The sequence below is a fragment of the Nyctereutes procyonoides genome, unplaced genomic scaffold, assembly GCF_905146905.1.
Source record: "Nyctereutes procyonoides isolate TBG_1078 unplaced genomic scaffold, NYPRO_anot_genome, whole genome shotgun sequence".
NCBI lineage: Eukaryota > Metazoa > Chordata > Mammalia > Carnivora > Canidae > Nyctereutes > Nyctereutes procyonoides.
In genome coordinates, this window is record NW_026575052.1 from 74,525,770 (window position 1) to 74,544,202 (window position 18,433).

At 36.5% G+C, this 18,433-nt stretch overlaps 1 protein-coding gene across 1 annotated transcript in view; it reads right to left on the reverse strand.

The window, feature by feature from the left end:
* Positions 1-18,433, reverse strand: part of MALRD1 (MAM and LDL receptor class A domain containing 1) — a 761,302-nt gene that overhangs the window by 570,203 nt on the left and 172,666 nt on the right. The window contains 6 exon segments of the mRNA XM_055332672.1: positions 11,498-11,910; positions 15,484-15,657; positions 15,660-15,850; positions 16,315-16,390; positions 16,393-16,419; positions 16,865-17,017. Of these exon segments, the coding sequence (XP_055188647.1) occupies positions 11,498-11,910; positions 15,484-15,657; positions 15,660-15,850; positions 16,315-16,390; positions 16,393-16,419; positions 16,865-17,017 (1,034 nt within the window).

Below are 18,433 nucleotides of genomic sequence, written 5' to 3' on the forward strand. Positions count from 1 at the left end.
CAAGCATAGAAAACATGTCCAACATAATTAATGCTAAGGGCAATGCAAATTAACACCACAAAAAGATACCATTATAGACTTCTAATAACTAACATTAAGAAGACTGAAAATAACAAGTACTGGCTAAGATGTGGAGGAACTGGAACTAATATTTTCTGCTGATGGGAATAAAAATGGCTCAGTATTAAAAACAGTTTAAGAGTCTCTTAAAATGTTAAACATATTTCTAGCATGTGATCCAGCCATTCCATTCCTGGGTATTTACCAACATAAATAAAAGCAGATGTTTATATAAACATTTACATGCAAATATTTATAGTGGATTTACTTATAATACCCTGAACTACAAGCAACCCAAATATTGATCAATAATGGAGTAAACTGTGTTACATCCATATAATAGAATACTATCTGGAAAGAGATACAAATGAATTACAGATATGTTCCATAACATAGAAGAATCTTCTGAATGCAATAAGTCAGAAAAAAATACATACTGTACAATTTACATAAAAATTTGGAAAATATAAATTAATATATACTGAGAGAAACCACATCAGTGGTTGTCAAGGGATGGGAATGAGGGCCAAATGTATTAGAAAGCAACATGAAGAAGCTTTTAGAGGTGAAGCATATTTATCTATTAATTATCTTAATTGTGATAGTTTCAAAACTTTGAATATATGTAGTTTATTAAATGTCAAATATACCTCAATAAAGATCATAATAAAAATCAGTTAGAAGCTTCATGTAAAGTCTTATATGTGAATGACCAGCTGAGCCTTTACTGACGATGCCACACATATAGCAGTGCTCAATTATTTCAAATGACATTGACAAGTAAAACAGTGCCAATACCTGCATGTGCAATCTAGTTCTATCCTATGTATTTCACTTTAAATGAATGATCCTGAATGGAAAACCCATAAACTAAACAGTACGATGAGAAAAGAACTTAAAATTAAAGGTAGGTTAAAAGATCTCTTGGACAACAAATATTCACATTACAGGGGTCCCAGAAGAGGAAGAGAAAAAAAAAGTGTAGAAAGCTTATTTGAAGAAATAACTAAAAACCTTCCTAACTTTGGGAAGCAAATGGACATCCAAGTCCAAAAAGCAGAATTCCAAGTGAGATGATCTCAAGGAGGTCCACATCACCACATATAATCATTAAAATAACTCAGAGGTTAAAGATAAGAGAATCCATTGCTGACCTAAGGAAATAGGTAGAGTAGGAGGATTCCAAGCTCAATTCATCTCATGGACACACCTATATAACACTTATATCAGAGAAAATAAATGATAAAATGACACAAAGACTGACTGAACAGACTCCACAGCTAAATGTAGAGAAGAGGCCACATGGAAAAAGGTAGGAAGGGTGGAAATGCAGCCAGGAGCCAAACTGACCAGTGAGATTATCTGCAAAATGAGAGACACTAGAACACAGCAGGGGAGAAGAGCAGACCCCACATCAGGCACCTGAGGCATGGGGTACCCATCTGGGAAGACAGATCACCATAAAATTTGGCTTGGAACTTCAGAGGGGCCTAACTTTGTGAGTTCTTACAGTAAGTGTGGCTTAACAGCTGGAATTTTAAAAGTTAGCAAATTCAGATCTAGGAGAGCCAAAGTTCACAATGAAGCTGAGTCTCTTCCATTAAAGAGACAGCATGACAAATAGTCCCACTGAAATACAGCATAGAAATAATTTGAAAAACACCTGGGGTATACAGGAGGGAGATTTATTTACTAATCTCAGAGCACATGCTAAAAGGGCAAGGATCTTTGGAATATTAGTCCAAGAAGAAAAGAGTGGATGGGTACCATTTCCTTCCCCCAGCCTCAACAGATGGACACCTGGAGGACCCAGCACACAGCACAAACACTCTCCATCTAGCTTCCTAAGAGCTCAATCAACCTCCCTGACTTTCTGCATATTCACCCTCCATTCTGGACTGACCTCTGCATGAGTTCCCCACTGGGCTATAGGTCCCCTATGGTAGCTGACTTGCATGGCCCTTGCTGGTACCATGTGCTTTTGACCCCCATTGTCTTGACATGAGCCTTCCAAAATGCCTTTTGCAGGAGACCACCCAAAATGTTGCTACAGGCCTGGCAGGATGCAAGCAAACCCAATAGGGGTTAGTACCACTTCAAAGTGACTTCTGCCCCATGAAGAGGCAAAGATAATGATACACACACGTGACTGCAGCAATGGGCTGTGGGAAGACATCTGGTCTGATTATAGGCCACACCCACCAATGAAAGCTTCTGAGAACACACAGGAAGAGCGCCCTGCAGTTTAGTGCTAATGCAGCTCTGGTAAACACTGGGTCTGACTCAACTCAAGCCCCAGGTGCTCCCAAACTGGCTCACTAAAAACAAAAGGAACAAACGCTGATCACAACAGGAAAAAAAGAGCCATAGCAGACGACTGGGCTGAAGGTAAACATGGCCCAGCCACAACACTAGGGACCACAGTGCACATAAGAAAAACCTCTGACGTGCCATGTTTGATTCAACAGGGGAAATTGCACTGCACTACAAGACCTCCTCTTCATAAAGCTCCTACTTTCAAGAGCAGGAGACCCAGCTGGATTTCCCTACATACAGAAACAGACACAGAGAGTTAGAAAAAGTGAGGGGACAGAGGAGTATGTCTCAAATGAAAGAACAGAACAAAATCACAGCCAGGGAGCTAAATGGAGCACAGATAAGCAATATGCCTGATAAAGAATTTAAAGTAATAAATTATACTTTAATAAAAATACTCACTGGACTTGAGAAAGGAGGGGAGAATTTCAGGTAGATCTTCAACAGAGGTGGATAATATAAAAAAGGGCTAATCAAAGATAAAGAACTCAGTAACTGCAATTTAAAATGCAATAGAGGGAATAAATAAACTAGAGGAAGCAGAATAACTGATCAACAACCTGGAGGATAGAGTAATGGAAAACAAGTTGAACAGATGAGAACAAAAAAATCAGAAATAAAAATAGATTAAGGGAACTCAGTAACACCATCAAGCATAATAATTTTAATGTTATAGAAGTCCCAGAAGAAGAGAGAACGAAGGGGTCAGAAAATGTATTTGAAGAAATAATAACTAAAAACTTCCCTGATACAGGGAAAGAAACAGAGATCCAGATTGAGGAGGCACAAGAGTCCCCACCAAAATCAACACAAGGAGGTCCACATAAAGACATACAGTAATAAAAATTCCAAAAAAAAAATAGTGATGGAGAATTTTAAAAGCAGTAAAAGGAAAAGAAATTGCCTGCAAGGGAAATCTCCTGAGGCTATCACCTGTTTTTTCAGCAGAAACTTTTCAGGACAGAAGAGAGTAGCATGATATATTCAAAATGCTGGAAGAAAAAACATGCAACCAAGAATACTCTATATAGCAAGGCTGTCATGACAAATAGAAGGAGAGATAAAAGTTCCCAGATAATCAAAAATGAAAGGACTTATTAATAAAAGGATGTAACTTATGAGAGTATATACCTAAAATGTGGAGAAAAGAGTAAAAATTTAGTGCTTTTAGAATGGCCCAAACTTAAGTGACCATCAACTTAATATAGACTCTGTATGAATAAGATGCTGTGTATAAATGTAATGATAACCACAAATCAAACAGTGGTAATAGATATGCAAACAATAAAGAGAAACAAATCCAAGTATAATACTAAGGAGAGCCAGCAAACCCTGAGAGAAAAGAGCAAGAGCAGAAAGGAATGGAGAACACAAAACAACCATAAAACAAGTAAAAAAAATTGCAAATAAATACAAATATAAATAATTATTTGAATGTAAATGGACTAAATGTTCCAGTCAGAATAGATATAAAAGCAAAACCAATCTATATTCTGCTTTTAAGAGACTCATTTCAGACCCAAAGAAACATGCTGACTCAAAGTAAAGAGATGGAAGAACATTTATCACGCAATGGAATTGAAAAGAACGCTGGTGAAGCAATACTTGTATCAGACAAAACAGACTTTAAAACAAAGACTATAACCAGAGACAAAGAAGGACACTATATCATAATAAAGGAGACAATCCAACAAGAAGATATAGCAATTGTGAATATAATTCACCCACCCACCATGCACCCACCATGAGAGAACCCAAATACATAAAACATAATAAGAAACATAAAAGAAGTAATCAAGAATAATATAATAATAATAGTCAGGGACTTTGACAACCAACTTACATCAATGGGTAGATCATCTAAACAGAAAATCAATAAAGAAACACTGCTTTAAATGACACATGGACAAGACATATCTAACAGATACATTCAGAACATATAAACAGTGGAATATACATTCTTTTGAAGTGCAAATGGAACATTTTGCAGAATAGATAAAATATTAGGCCACAAAACAAGTATCAACAAATTCAAAAAGACTGAAGTCATACCATGGATCTTTTCTGACTGCAATGCTATAAAACTAGAAATCAACAGCAAGATAAAATCTGGAGAATAAACGAATACGTGGAAGTTAAATGACATGCTATTAAACAAAGGGTCCACAATAAATCAAAGAAAAAAATTTAAAAAATACACAGAGACAAATTAAATGAAAACACAATGATCCAAAATCTTTCAGATGCAGCAAAAACAGTTCTAACATGGAAGTTTATAGCAATAATCTCAAATAAACAACCTACCTTTATACCTAAAGCAGCTGGAAAAAACAAAATCAGTTGAATGAAAGAAACTATAAAGATTAGAACAAAAATAAATGAAATAGAAAAAACAACAAAAATTAAACAAATGAAATCAGGAGCTGGTTCTTTGAAAAGATCAACAAAACTCACATTTACCCAGACTCACCAAAAAAAGAAAAAAAAAGAGGATTCAAGAAATGAAAGAGTAAAAGTAACAACTGACATAGAAATGCAAAGGATTATAACAGCATATTATAAAAAAATTATAGGCCAACAAAATGGACAACATAGAAAACATGGATAAATTTCTAGAAATATAACCTCCCAAAACTGATCAGGAAGAAATAGTAAATTTGAAGAGACCAGGTAACAGCAATAAAATTGAATCACTAATCAAAAAACTCCCAACAAACAAAAGCCTAGGACCATAATGCTTCACTGGTAAATTCCACCAAACAGTTAGAGTTAAAACCTTTACTTCTCATATTATTCCAAAAAGTAAAAGAGGAAGGAAAGCTTCCAAATTCATTCTAAGAAGCCAAACCAGATAAAGATAAAACAAAAAAAGAGAACTACAGGCTGGTTATCACTGATCAACACACCTGAAAAAATTGTAAACTATGTTAACCAAATCCAACAATACGTTAAACAAATCATCCCCCACAATTAAGTGGAATTTATTCCTGGAACCTGAGTGTGTTTCAATATACACATCAATCAACATGAATCATCATATCAAAAAGAGAAAGGCTACAAATCATATGACCATTTTAATAGATGCAGAAAAAACACTTCACAAATTTCAACATCCATTCATGATAGAAAACCTCAACCAAGTAGGTTCAGAGGCAATATACCTCAACATAATAAAGGACATATATGAAAAACTCATGGCTAATCATCCTCAATGAGGGAGTTTTTCCTCTAGGATCAGGCACAAGACAAGGATGTCCACTCTCAGTTTCATTCAACACAGTACGGAGAGTCCTAGCCACAGCAATCAGATAAGAAAAAGAAATAAAAGGTATACAAACTGGTAAGGAAGAAATAAAACTTTCCCTATTTGCAGGTAATACTATATATAAAAACCTTTAAACTCCACCAAAAATCTATAACTCATCAATGAATTCAGTAAGTCTACAAGACACAAATATACAGAAATCAATTCCATTTCTATACATTAATAATGAAACAGCAGAAAGAGAAAATAAGAAAATAGTCCCATTTACAATTGCACCAAAAGTAACAAAATACCTAGGAATAAATTTAATCAAGGAGGGAAAAGACATGTACTCTAAAAACTATACAGCAATGATAAAAGCAATTGAAGATGACACCAACAAAAATGGAAATAATTTCTTTGATTGTGGATAAGAAAAAATAATATCATTAAAATACTGATACTACTGAAAGCAATCTAAAGATTTAAAATATAATATTAAAATGCCATTGGCAGTTTTCACCAAACAAGAACAAAGCATAAGAAAATTATGAAAAAAGTTATAAAATATGATGACATATACATAAAATGTGGATGAGGGAGTAAAGAGGAAAAGAACAGAAAAAGTAAAAGAAAGTTTTAGGAATGTGTTTTTGTTTTCTAGAACATATTTGAACCTTAATGACCATCAAATTAACATAGACTGATATTTACTTAGAATATTACATATGAACCTCATGGTAACCACAAACCCTAAATCTATAATAGATAAAAAGTATAGAGAAAGTCAAGCATAACAATATAGAAATTCATAAATCACAAGAAAATAAAACAAGAGAAGAAATGTAGAAAGAAGAACTACAAAAACAAACAGAAACCAAGTACCAAAATGGCAATTATTACATACATATTAATAATTACTTTAAATGTAAATGGGCTAACAGCTCTAATCAAAAGATATAGGGTGGCAGAATGGATAAGAAAAACAATATTCATTGGGGTCATGTTGGTGGCTCAGTGGCTGAGCATCTGCCTTTGGCTCAGGTCATGATCTCAGGGTTTTGGGTTTGAGTCCTGGATCAGGCTCCCCACAGCAAGCCTGCTTCTCCATCTATGTCTCTGCCTCTGTGTATCTCTCATGAATAAATAAAATATTAAAAAAAAAGAAAAACAATATCCATCTAAAGATGCCAACAGGAGTCTCACTTCAGACCTAAAGCCTCATAAAGATTGAAAATGAAGGATTAAAAAAAAATTCACCATGTAAACAAAAGCAAAAAAAAAAATTCAGGATGGCAATACTTATATCAGACAGGACAGACTTTAAAACAAAGAGAGAAGCAAGAGACAAAGATGGTCATTACACAATGATAAAGGGATTAATCCAAAAAGAGGATATGGCAATTATAAATATCTTGATCATATGCTATAAAACTAGAAATAAATCACAAGAAATAAGTGAAAATGTCACAAATATATGGAGACTCAACAACGTAATACCAAACAGTCAACAAAGTAATTAAAGGAGAAATAACAAAATGCATAGACACAAAAATAAATGACAACACAATGGTCCAAAATTTTGGAAACGCAGCAAAAGCAGTTCTGAGAGAAGTATATAGGGATATCACCCTACCTCAAGAATCAAAATAAAGCTCCAATAAACAATTTAACATGTAAGGAACTAGAAAAATCCCAAGTATTTTTCAAAGAACTACAACAAATAATACTGAAATTTGTATGAAACCACAAAAGACTGAATAGCCAACACAATCTTGAGAGTGAAGAACAAAAGCTAAAAGTGTCATAGTTCCAGATTTCAAGATATATTACAAAACTGTACTAATCAAAAAACTATGGTACTCGTACAAAAAAATCAACACATAAATCAAGAGAACAAAAGAGAGAGTTCAGAAACAAACATAGGATTAAATGGTCAATTAATCTATGAATAAAGAGGCGAGAATATGCAATGGAGAAAAGATAGTCCTTCGATAAATGGTGCTGTGAAAATTGGATAGCTACATGAAAAAGAAGGAAATTAGACCACTTTTTAACATCACACACAAACTCAAAATGGATTAAAGAACTCAACATAAGACCTGAAACCATAAAAATCCTAGAAGAGAGCACAGGCAGTAATTTCCCTGGCATCAGCCATAGCACTATTTTTCTAGATATGTCTGCTGAGGCAAGGAAACAACATCAAAAACAAACTATTGGGACTACGTCAAAATAAAAAGCTTTTACACAGCAAATATAATTATCAACAAAACAAAATGACAACCTACTGAATGGGAGAAGATATTTACAAATGATATATGTAATAAAGTATTAATATCCAAAATATATAAGAAATTTATACAACTTAATACCAAAAAAGCCCAACAATCCAATTAAAAAATGGGCAAATGACATACATACATTTCTCCAAATACATATAGATAGCCAACAGACACATGAAAATATGTTCAACATCACTAATTATCAGGGAAATGCAAATTAGAACCACAATGAGATATCACTATAAACCCGTCAGAATGGCTAAAACCAAAAATACAAGATACAAAAAGTTTTAGCAGGACATATAGAAAAAGGAACCCTCTTGCACTGTTGGTGGGAATGCAAGAGGAGCAGCCACTGTGGAAAGAGTATGGAGGTTGCTCAAAAGCTTAAAAGTAGAAATATCTTATGATCCAATAATGCACTATTATTTACCGCCAAAACACAAAAACATTAATTTGAAAAGATGTATGCACCCATATGCTCACCACAGCATTATTTGTGATAGTCAAGATATGGAAGCAAACTAAATGCCCATCAATAGACAAATGGATAAGAAAGTATTATGTATATACATACACACACACACACGGAATATTATATAGCCATAAAAAGGAGGAGGTGTGCCATTTGAGAAAACATGGATTAACCTAGAGGGTATTGTGTGAAGTGAAATACATCAGACAAATACTTAAGTGGAAGTTTTTTAAAATGAGTAAACAAACAAAAAGCAAAATGAGATGCATAAATCCGGACCACTAACTGGTGGTTGTCAGAGGAGAGGAGTGTGGAGTGTGGGGTGTTGGGAAAAATGGTTGAAGGGAAGTGGGAGATACAGACTTCTAGTTATTGAATGAGTAGGTCATAAGAATGAATGCACAGCTTGAAGAATACAGTTAAAGATGGTGTAAGAGCAGTGTATCAGGACAGGCCGTAGCTACGCTTGTGGTGAACAAGGTATAATATATGGTCTTGTTGAATCACTATGTTGTACACCTGAAGCTAATGTAACCTTGTGTGTCAACTATATACACATACATAGCTTCTGAAAAATCCTTGGATTTTTCTTTTAAACAAACATTTAATGAGCACATTACCTGCTGGACTGACACTAGCTAATTTCACCTACAATATCACAGCTAAGTAAAATCTTGGTTATTTCTGCTCTCACCACAACTCTGTATACTTATTATTCCATGAAGGAAAATCTCTGGTCGCTGAAATTGGACCCAATTTTTATTATCTTAACTACACCACAAGCACAATCTGATTTTACCTTCTCAAGCCTGAATGTCATTGGAAAAGAAAAATAAAGCCTAGAAGAACCATTGGATAAAAACGAACAGAGTACTGCATGTATAACCCAAAATGGGTTCCATACAACAATTTCTATATTTTGGATTCATAACTAAAGGATTCATTGGCTAGTTCTCTGTTCATCTGAATGTGAAACAGCTCCCTTGCCAAGGTGATTTTCTCCTGGCAACCAACTCTTGAGTAAATATCAAAAGGAGAGTTTATCCACTGAATACTAGTTTGACCCAAATTACAATTCGTCTGATTAAATATTAAGAACTAATTTGAAGTGGGTGATCCATTATTAAATAAAAGTCGAAGAACCTTCCTTCCGTTTCATTTCTTGTGATTACATGCACCTGCCACGATGGCTGAACAGCAAAACAACACTCTACATATAGCAGACTAGTTCTCATAATTTCAGCCTGTGTCTATCTGGACAAATCACCCATTTCAATGTGTTCTTTAGTGAGTCATATACAATGTATATCTATGATGGCTTTTTTTAAAGCTTTTTTTTTTTTTTTTTTTTTAAATTTTATCCATTTTATGATAGTCACACAGAGAGAGAGAAAGAGGCAGAGACACAGGCAGAGGGAGAAGCAGGCTCCATGCACCGGGAGCCTGACATGGGATTCGATCCGGGGTCTCCAGAATCACGCCCTGGGCCAAAGGCAGGCGCCAAACCGCTGCGCCACCCAGGGATCCCTAAAGCTTTTATTTATTTATTTGACACAGAGAAAGAGAGTACAAGCAAGAGGAGTGGCGGGCAGAGGCAGAAGCAGGCTTCTTAGTGAGCGGGGAGCCCAATGCAGGGCTGGATCCCAGGACCTGAGATCATGGCCTGAGCCCAAGGCAGATGCTTAAATGATGCAGCCACCCAGATGCCCCTCTATCATGGCTCTTAAGGCATTTAGGTTAAAACAGAGCTTTAAATAAGGGAACAGAGAAATTCAGTACATGTAAAAAAAAAAAAAAAAAAAAAGTTTAGCCAGGAGAGGTAAGGAGTTTCTCCCTGTATATTACATATAGATCTATTTGAGCAAAGAGAAAAAGAATATTCGACCCTCCTACACATGACAGGCTGTAAGATATATTAGAAAGGGAATGAATGTGAATTAATCGGAAACTGCAGATTCCATTCCAAGCCCCCATTCTGCTGCTCACCATCAATTTGGCCAGATATAAATAACAACCTCTCCAAGTTTTGTATTCATATTTGCAAAACTGATAAAAAGATCCTGACTTACCCACTTCAGGGAATTGCTAAGGGAATCAAAGAGATAATAGAAATTGCCTTCATAAAGTCTTAAAAGCTACATAAGCATTTAAACCCACCATTCCTGGGGATCCCTGGGTGGCGCAGCGGTTTGGCGCCTGCCTTTGGCCCAGGGCCCTATCCTGGAGACCCGGGATCGAATCCCACATCAGGCTCCTGGTGCATGGAGCCTGCTTCTCCCTCTGCCTGTGTCTCTGCCTGTCTCTCTCTGTGTGACTATCATAAATAAATAAAAATTTAAAAAAATTAAAAAAAAATAAACCCACCATTCCAACTTTTCCTTTTATTTATTTTTCAAAGATTTTATTCATTTATTCATGAGAAACAGAGAGGAGAGAGAGAGAGAGGCAGAGACACAGGCAGAGGGAGAAGCAGGCTCCTCACAGGGAGCCTGAGGTGGGACTCCATCTTGGGACTCCAGGATCAGCCCCTGGGCTGAAGGCAGCGCTAAACCACTGAGCTACCCAGGCTGCCCCCAAGTTTTCCTTTTAGGAGAAGGTAGGTGAGAATCACAGTAAAGAATATTTCAGCAGGAATGAGGAGACCTAGCTAGACCTCTGGCTCTGCCCCACAGTAGCTGTGTGATTCTCCAACACAGCATGCACCCTTCTCAAATTTCTGCTGCTTACCTATAAAATGTGGAAAAGTCTGATGGAATATTTAAAAATCACAGATTTTAGAACCTGAACATTTGGCAGAGTACCATATATTGAGCAAAACTCTTTTTCCCTCCAGATTTTGTATTTCAAGAGAACAATGACTTAAAGTCAGAGGGACCTGCAGCTGCTGCCAATGCCATGTGTCCACCTTTAGAAATTTTAATCACAGATTATTGGGGGTAGTCAAGGAGGAAAGCAACTTTACATGCTTTGACACAACCTTAATTGCATGATAAATGTACTTCCAAATAACTCTGATCAAATTCCACTGGCTTTTAATTCAAGGATATAGCGATCTTTCATATTCCTTAGACATTCTGATGCACCTTAAATACACATTATGAAAGCCATTATCTATACCTGAAAAGGCTGCCTGCTGGAAAGATTGAGCTGTTTCCTTATCCATCTGTTGCCTTGATTCCCAAATATCTGCCACAGCAGCTGTCCTCTTGTGTTACTCCAAACTCTCTGGTAGATGGCCAGCCTATAAATATGCTTTCCAAACATGTGGTAATATAAGCGGAAGGTGCAGCCCCCTGCATCGGTGGCATTGAGGACAGGGCTGAGTAAAGTAGCTCTGTTTTGGAAAACCTGTGGCTCCGAAGATTCTATGTAGAGATAGTGTCCTTTAGCTGTGCCCAAGGTATGATCCTTCATTGGCCCTGTATTAAGTGTTGAAGTTGGACCGTGCTTCCTGGTCCAATCAAAGTCATCTTCTGTATCTTGTTCCCAGTTACAGATTCCATTTTCAAAGTTACATTGGAACTCAGGTACTGAAATTGGCATTAAATAACAACAAAAAAATAATGAAGGACAAAAAAAAATGATTAAGAATGCTTGTGATATTTGGCTCCTACCAAGGTTAATGATTTTAATGTTTTTTTAAATGTGACACTAAAAGTTTTTAAAAAGTGAATAAATCCTAGATTTATATCAAGTAATAATATTTTATAGACTGGGGGGGGCATTACTTCAGCCATTATTTTCCAAATGCTTTTTATACCCATCCTTCACCATTTCCAGCACTATAACTTTATGCAAATGATGAGGGCACCATGGCTGACTCAATACTATAAACTTCTGGCTCAGTCGATTCCAACCTTAGCCAAATGTCCCAATCACCAGTGAATGTTAAAAATCAAAACAAAACAAAAAACATGAAGTTCCAGAACTCATCTTCAGAGATGTTGATTTATTTTTTTTAAGATTTATTTATTTTAGAGAGAGAAAAGGGGGTTCAGAAACAGAGGGAGAGATAATCTCAAGCAGGCTCTCCACTGAGCACAGAGCCCTACACGGGGCTCAGTCTCACAATCCTGAGATGATGACCCGAGCTGAAATCAAGAGTTGGATGCTGAACCAACTGAGCCACCCCGGCACCCCCAGAGATGTTGACTGAACTGCCACAAATAGTGCAGTTGAACATCAAGATACTTCATTATCTCCCTTGGCGATTCTAACATGCAGAACTGAAGAGTCATATTTTAATAGAGTCCAATCTTTCAGAATCACCTGATGTGTACAGCATAATTGCTTGCTCCATGGCGAAGCTCCATACCAGCACTACCTTGTTAGATATGGGGGACCCAGCAATCCATATTTTTAACAAGTACTCAACATGATCCTGATGTCAGCATTTTCCAGACCTCAGGCTGAAAAACTCCTCCCTTTGGTTTCATCTTGCCCCAATTCCACATTTCCCTCCATCAGTGCAAGACCATTCTTCTGCCTTCCATGGCAATTTATCATTTTCTTCCTGTATATACATACTCATTTAATGCAAACTGAAACCTAAGCTCTTCTTTCAAGCTTTACCTTTCCCAAGTTAAATTAACTTCCTGTTTGTCCCTGTCCAGCCTTTTCTTAGCATATACCACCTTCCCCACTTGCCTTAAACACCTCACTCCTCTCTTCTCTATTTATGCCTCCTGTTGTGCTGCAGGCTCTTGGCAGCATCTCCTGAGAGGCAGTCTTTTCTTCTCACTGGATTGCATCTCCTTTGAGCTGGAGCTTTTAAACTTTAAACCCCCTCCAGGCACTAGAAGAATTCAAAGCACTTATAAAGGATTGACTAGCCCCTCCTCACCTCGCTTATCTACCACAATTTCCAGAATATAGTAATGTAGTCATTTTCAGGATGTGAACATTTTGTTGACAACAAGGATTTGTTTTTAGAATAAAAACATTTAGCATTATTTGGGTAGAAGGAACAGGAGTTAGAATTAATGCATAGTTTTACATTTTAGCTTCATTCACCTAAGTTCATATTTTTTAAAAATATAAATGTCAGCTGTCCTTTCACTATTCATCTTAGTAAATGCACTTGGTGCCAAAGGGGAATAAATATTCTGAAACAATAAATATAAGCATATGTGGATAAATGCAGCCGGGCTAGAACAAATCATCTGTCTTCGAAAACCATGGAACAGGATCTTAGAACTAATGATGGGAGCCCAGTGAGTAAATGTCAAATGGGAGATGAGCTTTTGTTTGATATTTCCTCACTTGTGACTAATCAAGCCCAGCTGTGACGTGAACTGGGGACCCACAGCGTACTCTCCGAGTGTCAGTCTTTGGCTGTGGAACAGAAGGAGAATGTCAAGCTGCTAAGTTTTTTGACATAAAACTGGCACTAAAGCCAACAGATTTTGATACTGCCTGTCTTCATATTGACTGTATATTCAATCTCTATTTTGAAAGGGAATGCATGTAGCTCCACCTTCAAATAAAAAACCCTATCTTTAGAAAATACGACATAGATTTCTGGATGCCTAATGTATTCTATGGAATCCAGGAATACATTTATATGGAAAGCTGTGAGAGAAACTGACAGTCTGATACCACTACTGTTCTCTTTCACTAATATTTAGTCACAAGAAGTATTTTGATTATTATACTTGTACTGACATAACTCCAAGTTAATAGTAGTTTTAAGGATAATTTGCCTTTTTTTTTTTTTTTTTTTGAGGAGTGGGCTTTGGAGAGCTTCAGAAAGATGAAAAAGCTTTCTAAATCCACAAAAATAAATTACCTTGGGGACAAGTAACACTTCTTATGGTAGCCATTGTCTAAATTATCAACTTTATTTATATCCACTCAAAGAATTAGTTGTGTAATGAGATGCATGGTAATTCTGACTTCAATCCACCTGACTGTATCAAAGATCACATATATGCAGCATGCTGTACAATAATTTATATGGAAATTTCTTAATGCAGTGTTTCCTATGATGCACCAAGCATTTTATGGCTTCACTTTGGTTTATAATTAGCCTCTCAATGTAATAGGCATATAGCTTGAATTTTAAGAATTGTTGCTATTTCTGGACAAAGAAAGATGCAAATTCTTTTTCTGATTGATTTTGTAATTGAAGTAAAAAACAGCTATAAGCTTCTGATTCATTTGCAGGAGCAAGTGCAATGGGCACTACCTGGTGCTAGGTTTATTAAATTATAAAATGTATACAATCATCAGATACCATAAACTTTCTGGTAATTTAAACCAGAAACTCAAGACTTACCTTTGACACAGCACTACCTGCTCCCTATAGCCAAAACATCACCAAATGTCCCTCCTAAGTATTTCCCCAAACATCAATCCCTCCATCTCCATCACTGCCACTGTGATACAGGCTGCCCACCCCTCCTCAGTGGATTACCGCAATGGCCTCCTGTTGGGTCTCCCAAATCCACTTATCACTCTGTATCTACAGTGACATGTTTTAATATGCCAATTTTATTATATCACCTTCCTTCTTAAAAACCCTCAAATGAAGAAAAACCTTCCTAATATAGACTATAAATATCTGCAAATCTGGCCTCCCTCACATTTCTGTCCTTATACTGCACCCTATCTCTCCTTCACCTCCTCGCTCCTACCGCACTGGCTGGCCTCCATCTGCTACACGGTCACATATCAGGGCTTTTGCATATATATACACTTTGACGTTTTTATTTTCAGATCTCAGCTAAGTCATCTCCTTTAGAAAGTTTAATACCATTATTATAAAGTCACCGCACTCCTCTCTGTATCTCCCATCAAAGCTTCCAGTTTGTATTTTTAAAACAATATTTGAATAATATCTATCTTCTCAATTAGACTGTAAATTCCATGAGATCTGAAACTCAGTCATTGTGGTTAGCACTTTATCTATAGTATCTAGTTAATAAGTCCACATAACAAATATTGGTAGCCCGATTAATCAACCACTCATCACCGTCGTCAACTCTGGAACAATGCTTCCTGTCTTTGCCTTGATTGGCTAGAAAACAGTGAACAAATCAAGATCTCCACTGTAAAAATACGAAGGACCAAAATGATAACAACAACAACAACAAAGCACTTACCACAGTCAATCTCATCAGTGTGATCACCACAATCATCTACCAAATCACATAACAGAAGCTTTTCTATGCAAGCCTTGCTGCATCAACACCAGAAAAAGTCCAGCTCTTCACAGCTCTCTGCAGGAAGGGGAAGGGTACAATTTTCAAATCTGATGTCATCAATAGCTGAGACTCATCATAAATGCCAAGACTGACTTTATCTAGTGACAAATGGAAGGGCTGAGTAAGGCGTCCAAGCTGAATAGTGGCCTGTGACCACTGGTTGCCCTGGTTATACAATACTCTCCAGAGTACTGTAGAGTCGTTGGAATCTTCCACATGTAGCTGTAGCTCAGCTGCTCCCACTGACAGACCATGGTCATAAAACCTGAAAAAGAACAAACACAAGGAATGGAAATGATTTATTCAATAGACTAAATATTTAACTTATGGCTCTTTCACTCAGTCAACTGTTTATTAATAATTAGCTACAATGGATGCCTTTATTTCTTGCAGTAATCATTGCTGCTCATATGCGAGAGCTTATCTGCTGAGGTGCATACTCTGGCTCCAGGACCCTGGGAGCCTTTCTCAAGGAGTTCCATCCAGAACAGAGGAGGCAGAGTTAATTAAATTATAATCCACTGTTGGAGGGAAAGAGTCTCTTTCATCTAAAGAAAGAACACAACAAATACTGATAATGTGCTTCTAAGTAAAATGCTAATTGTATAAATATAACAGTACCTATTTTTAAAGCCAAACCAAGGGCAAATCATAAAGTCTAACAAGTGCAGAAGTACGCCTGCAACCACCAGGTTGCTGGGGTAGCTGACCACAGTTTTTAGTATTTACCAGAAGGAAAGTATGCATCCAGGTCCTGCCTGGCTAAACGTTGGGCTCTGGAGTTTGGCAACTTGTGACAAGCTTCTGCTTTCTTCAGAATGAACATAAAATGCCCTATTGAGATACAAATACAAATTGTAAGTTAGCCGACTGAGTTGAGGCACCTGCCTCTTAACCTTGTACTAAGCTCTGTGTCTGACTAAAATTAAGACTATACAATTAAGACTAAAATTAATTAAGACTAAAATTAAGACTATACAATTAAAAATCAATAAATATGATGAGTCAAATTTGCTCTTATGAAAACTAAACTAGTATCTACCTCCAGGTTGAAAATCATGCAAAAAGTTAATAATTTAAGTGAATTCAGCCAAAAGTATATCTATACTCCCTCCCCAACCCCCTTAAAGGAGTCATTTCATACTAACAACATAAACATAATTGATAGTATTTAGCTATTTGTCACACTATTTGTTGCAGTAACATAGAGCTTTAAATGCTTATCTTTCTCTTAACAGGCCTGACCAAGGGTGAACAAAAACCTCTCCTTGCTTATTACCTTCAGTTGTGTTGGGAGTATGATCCCTAGGTGGAGCCTGTTGCTCAAATTCAGCCAAAAGTTTACTTCTAGAGTTCCATACCCAATCAAAATGGTCACCACTAATTGCTCCAAACCAACCACAGCTATCTGCTTCAAAGTCACATTTGGAGCCTGAAAAACAAAATGTGACTCCTAGGATGGCTCTCCAGAGTATTCATATACTTTAGAATGGGTAAAGTTCAACTGAAATCACCTTGTTATACTTCTCTAAGTACATTAAAGGATACATTTTAGATCCTATCTGATCTAAAAAGAAATAAAAATCAGAGTTGTGCTTTCCATACTGAAAAATTAATAAAGCAGATCTATCAATTTAAGAAATTACATTTTTACCAAATAATTTTTCAAAGAAACAGCATTATTCAGCTATATTGAGTATAGAATTGCCAAGGTCTACCTAATTTATTCAATACTCATGTTATTTCTCTGCCACTATGACATTATTTGGAAGACTTCATTGTCCCTACAAATTATTTTATACTAAAATATGAAAAGTAGCTACTTCAAAAAAAATTAAAATTTGAAAAACCAAGATTATTATAATTAATATTACGTTCACCACCGATTTTATAGAGTTTATTTCCCAAAGTACTGTTTGCATTGCATAATATTTATAGGGCAGAATAAGTTGACCCACTTTTCAGGAAATAGGTAAGAAATAGTTAATTTCCACAAAGCCATTAGAAAAGAGGAAGAGAGGGATCCCTGGATGGCGCAGCGGTTTGGCACCTGCCTTTGGCCCAGGGGGCGATCCTGGAGACCCGGGATCGAATCCCACGTCGGGCTCCCGGTGCATGGAGCCTGCTTCTCCCTCTGCCTGTGTCTCTGCCAATCTCTCTCTCTGTGTGACTATCATAAGTAAATAAAAATTAAAAAAAAATAATCTCATGGTGAGGTTATTTAAAAAAAAAAAAGAAAAGAGGAAGAGAAAGGCAGGACTGAGAAGTTATAATAATGGTATGAATTATAGCTAATATTTAATAGATGCCTATGTCATAGACCCTGTACTAAACACTTTATATAGATCCAACTTTCACAATAGCCCAAGGAAGAAAGGAAAGTTCAGGGAAGTTATTAATCTAACTAAGGTCATAGAGTTAGGAAACTATATAATATGGATTGAAATCCAAAGATTTTTCACTCCAATGATAATTAAGACAAGTTAGGGGAAAATGCTAAGAATATTTAAAACTACATTTTTATAGGCCATCTCTGTTTATAAATACATAATATATAAATAACTCATAAATATACCTGGATTTCAGTGGTTTCAAAGTATGTCGTTGCCATTTCAATCCCTGGGAAAGTAATGCTTTTGATTCCTTTTTCAGACAATTAAAAAAAACCAAAGGGGGACGCCTGGGTGGCTCAGTGGTTGAGCATCTGCCTTCAGCTCAGGGCATGATCTCAGGTCCAGGGATCGAGTCCCACATCAGGTTCCTGCAGGGAGCCTGCTTCTCCCTCTGCCTATGTCTCTGCCTCTCTGTCTCTCATGAATAAATAAAATCTTAAAAAAAAAAAGGATCC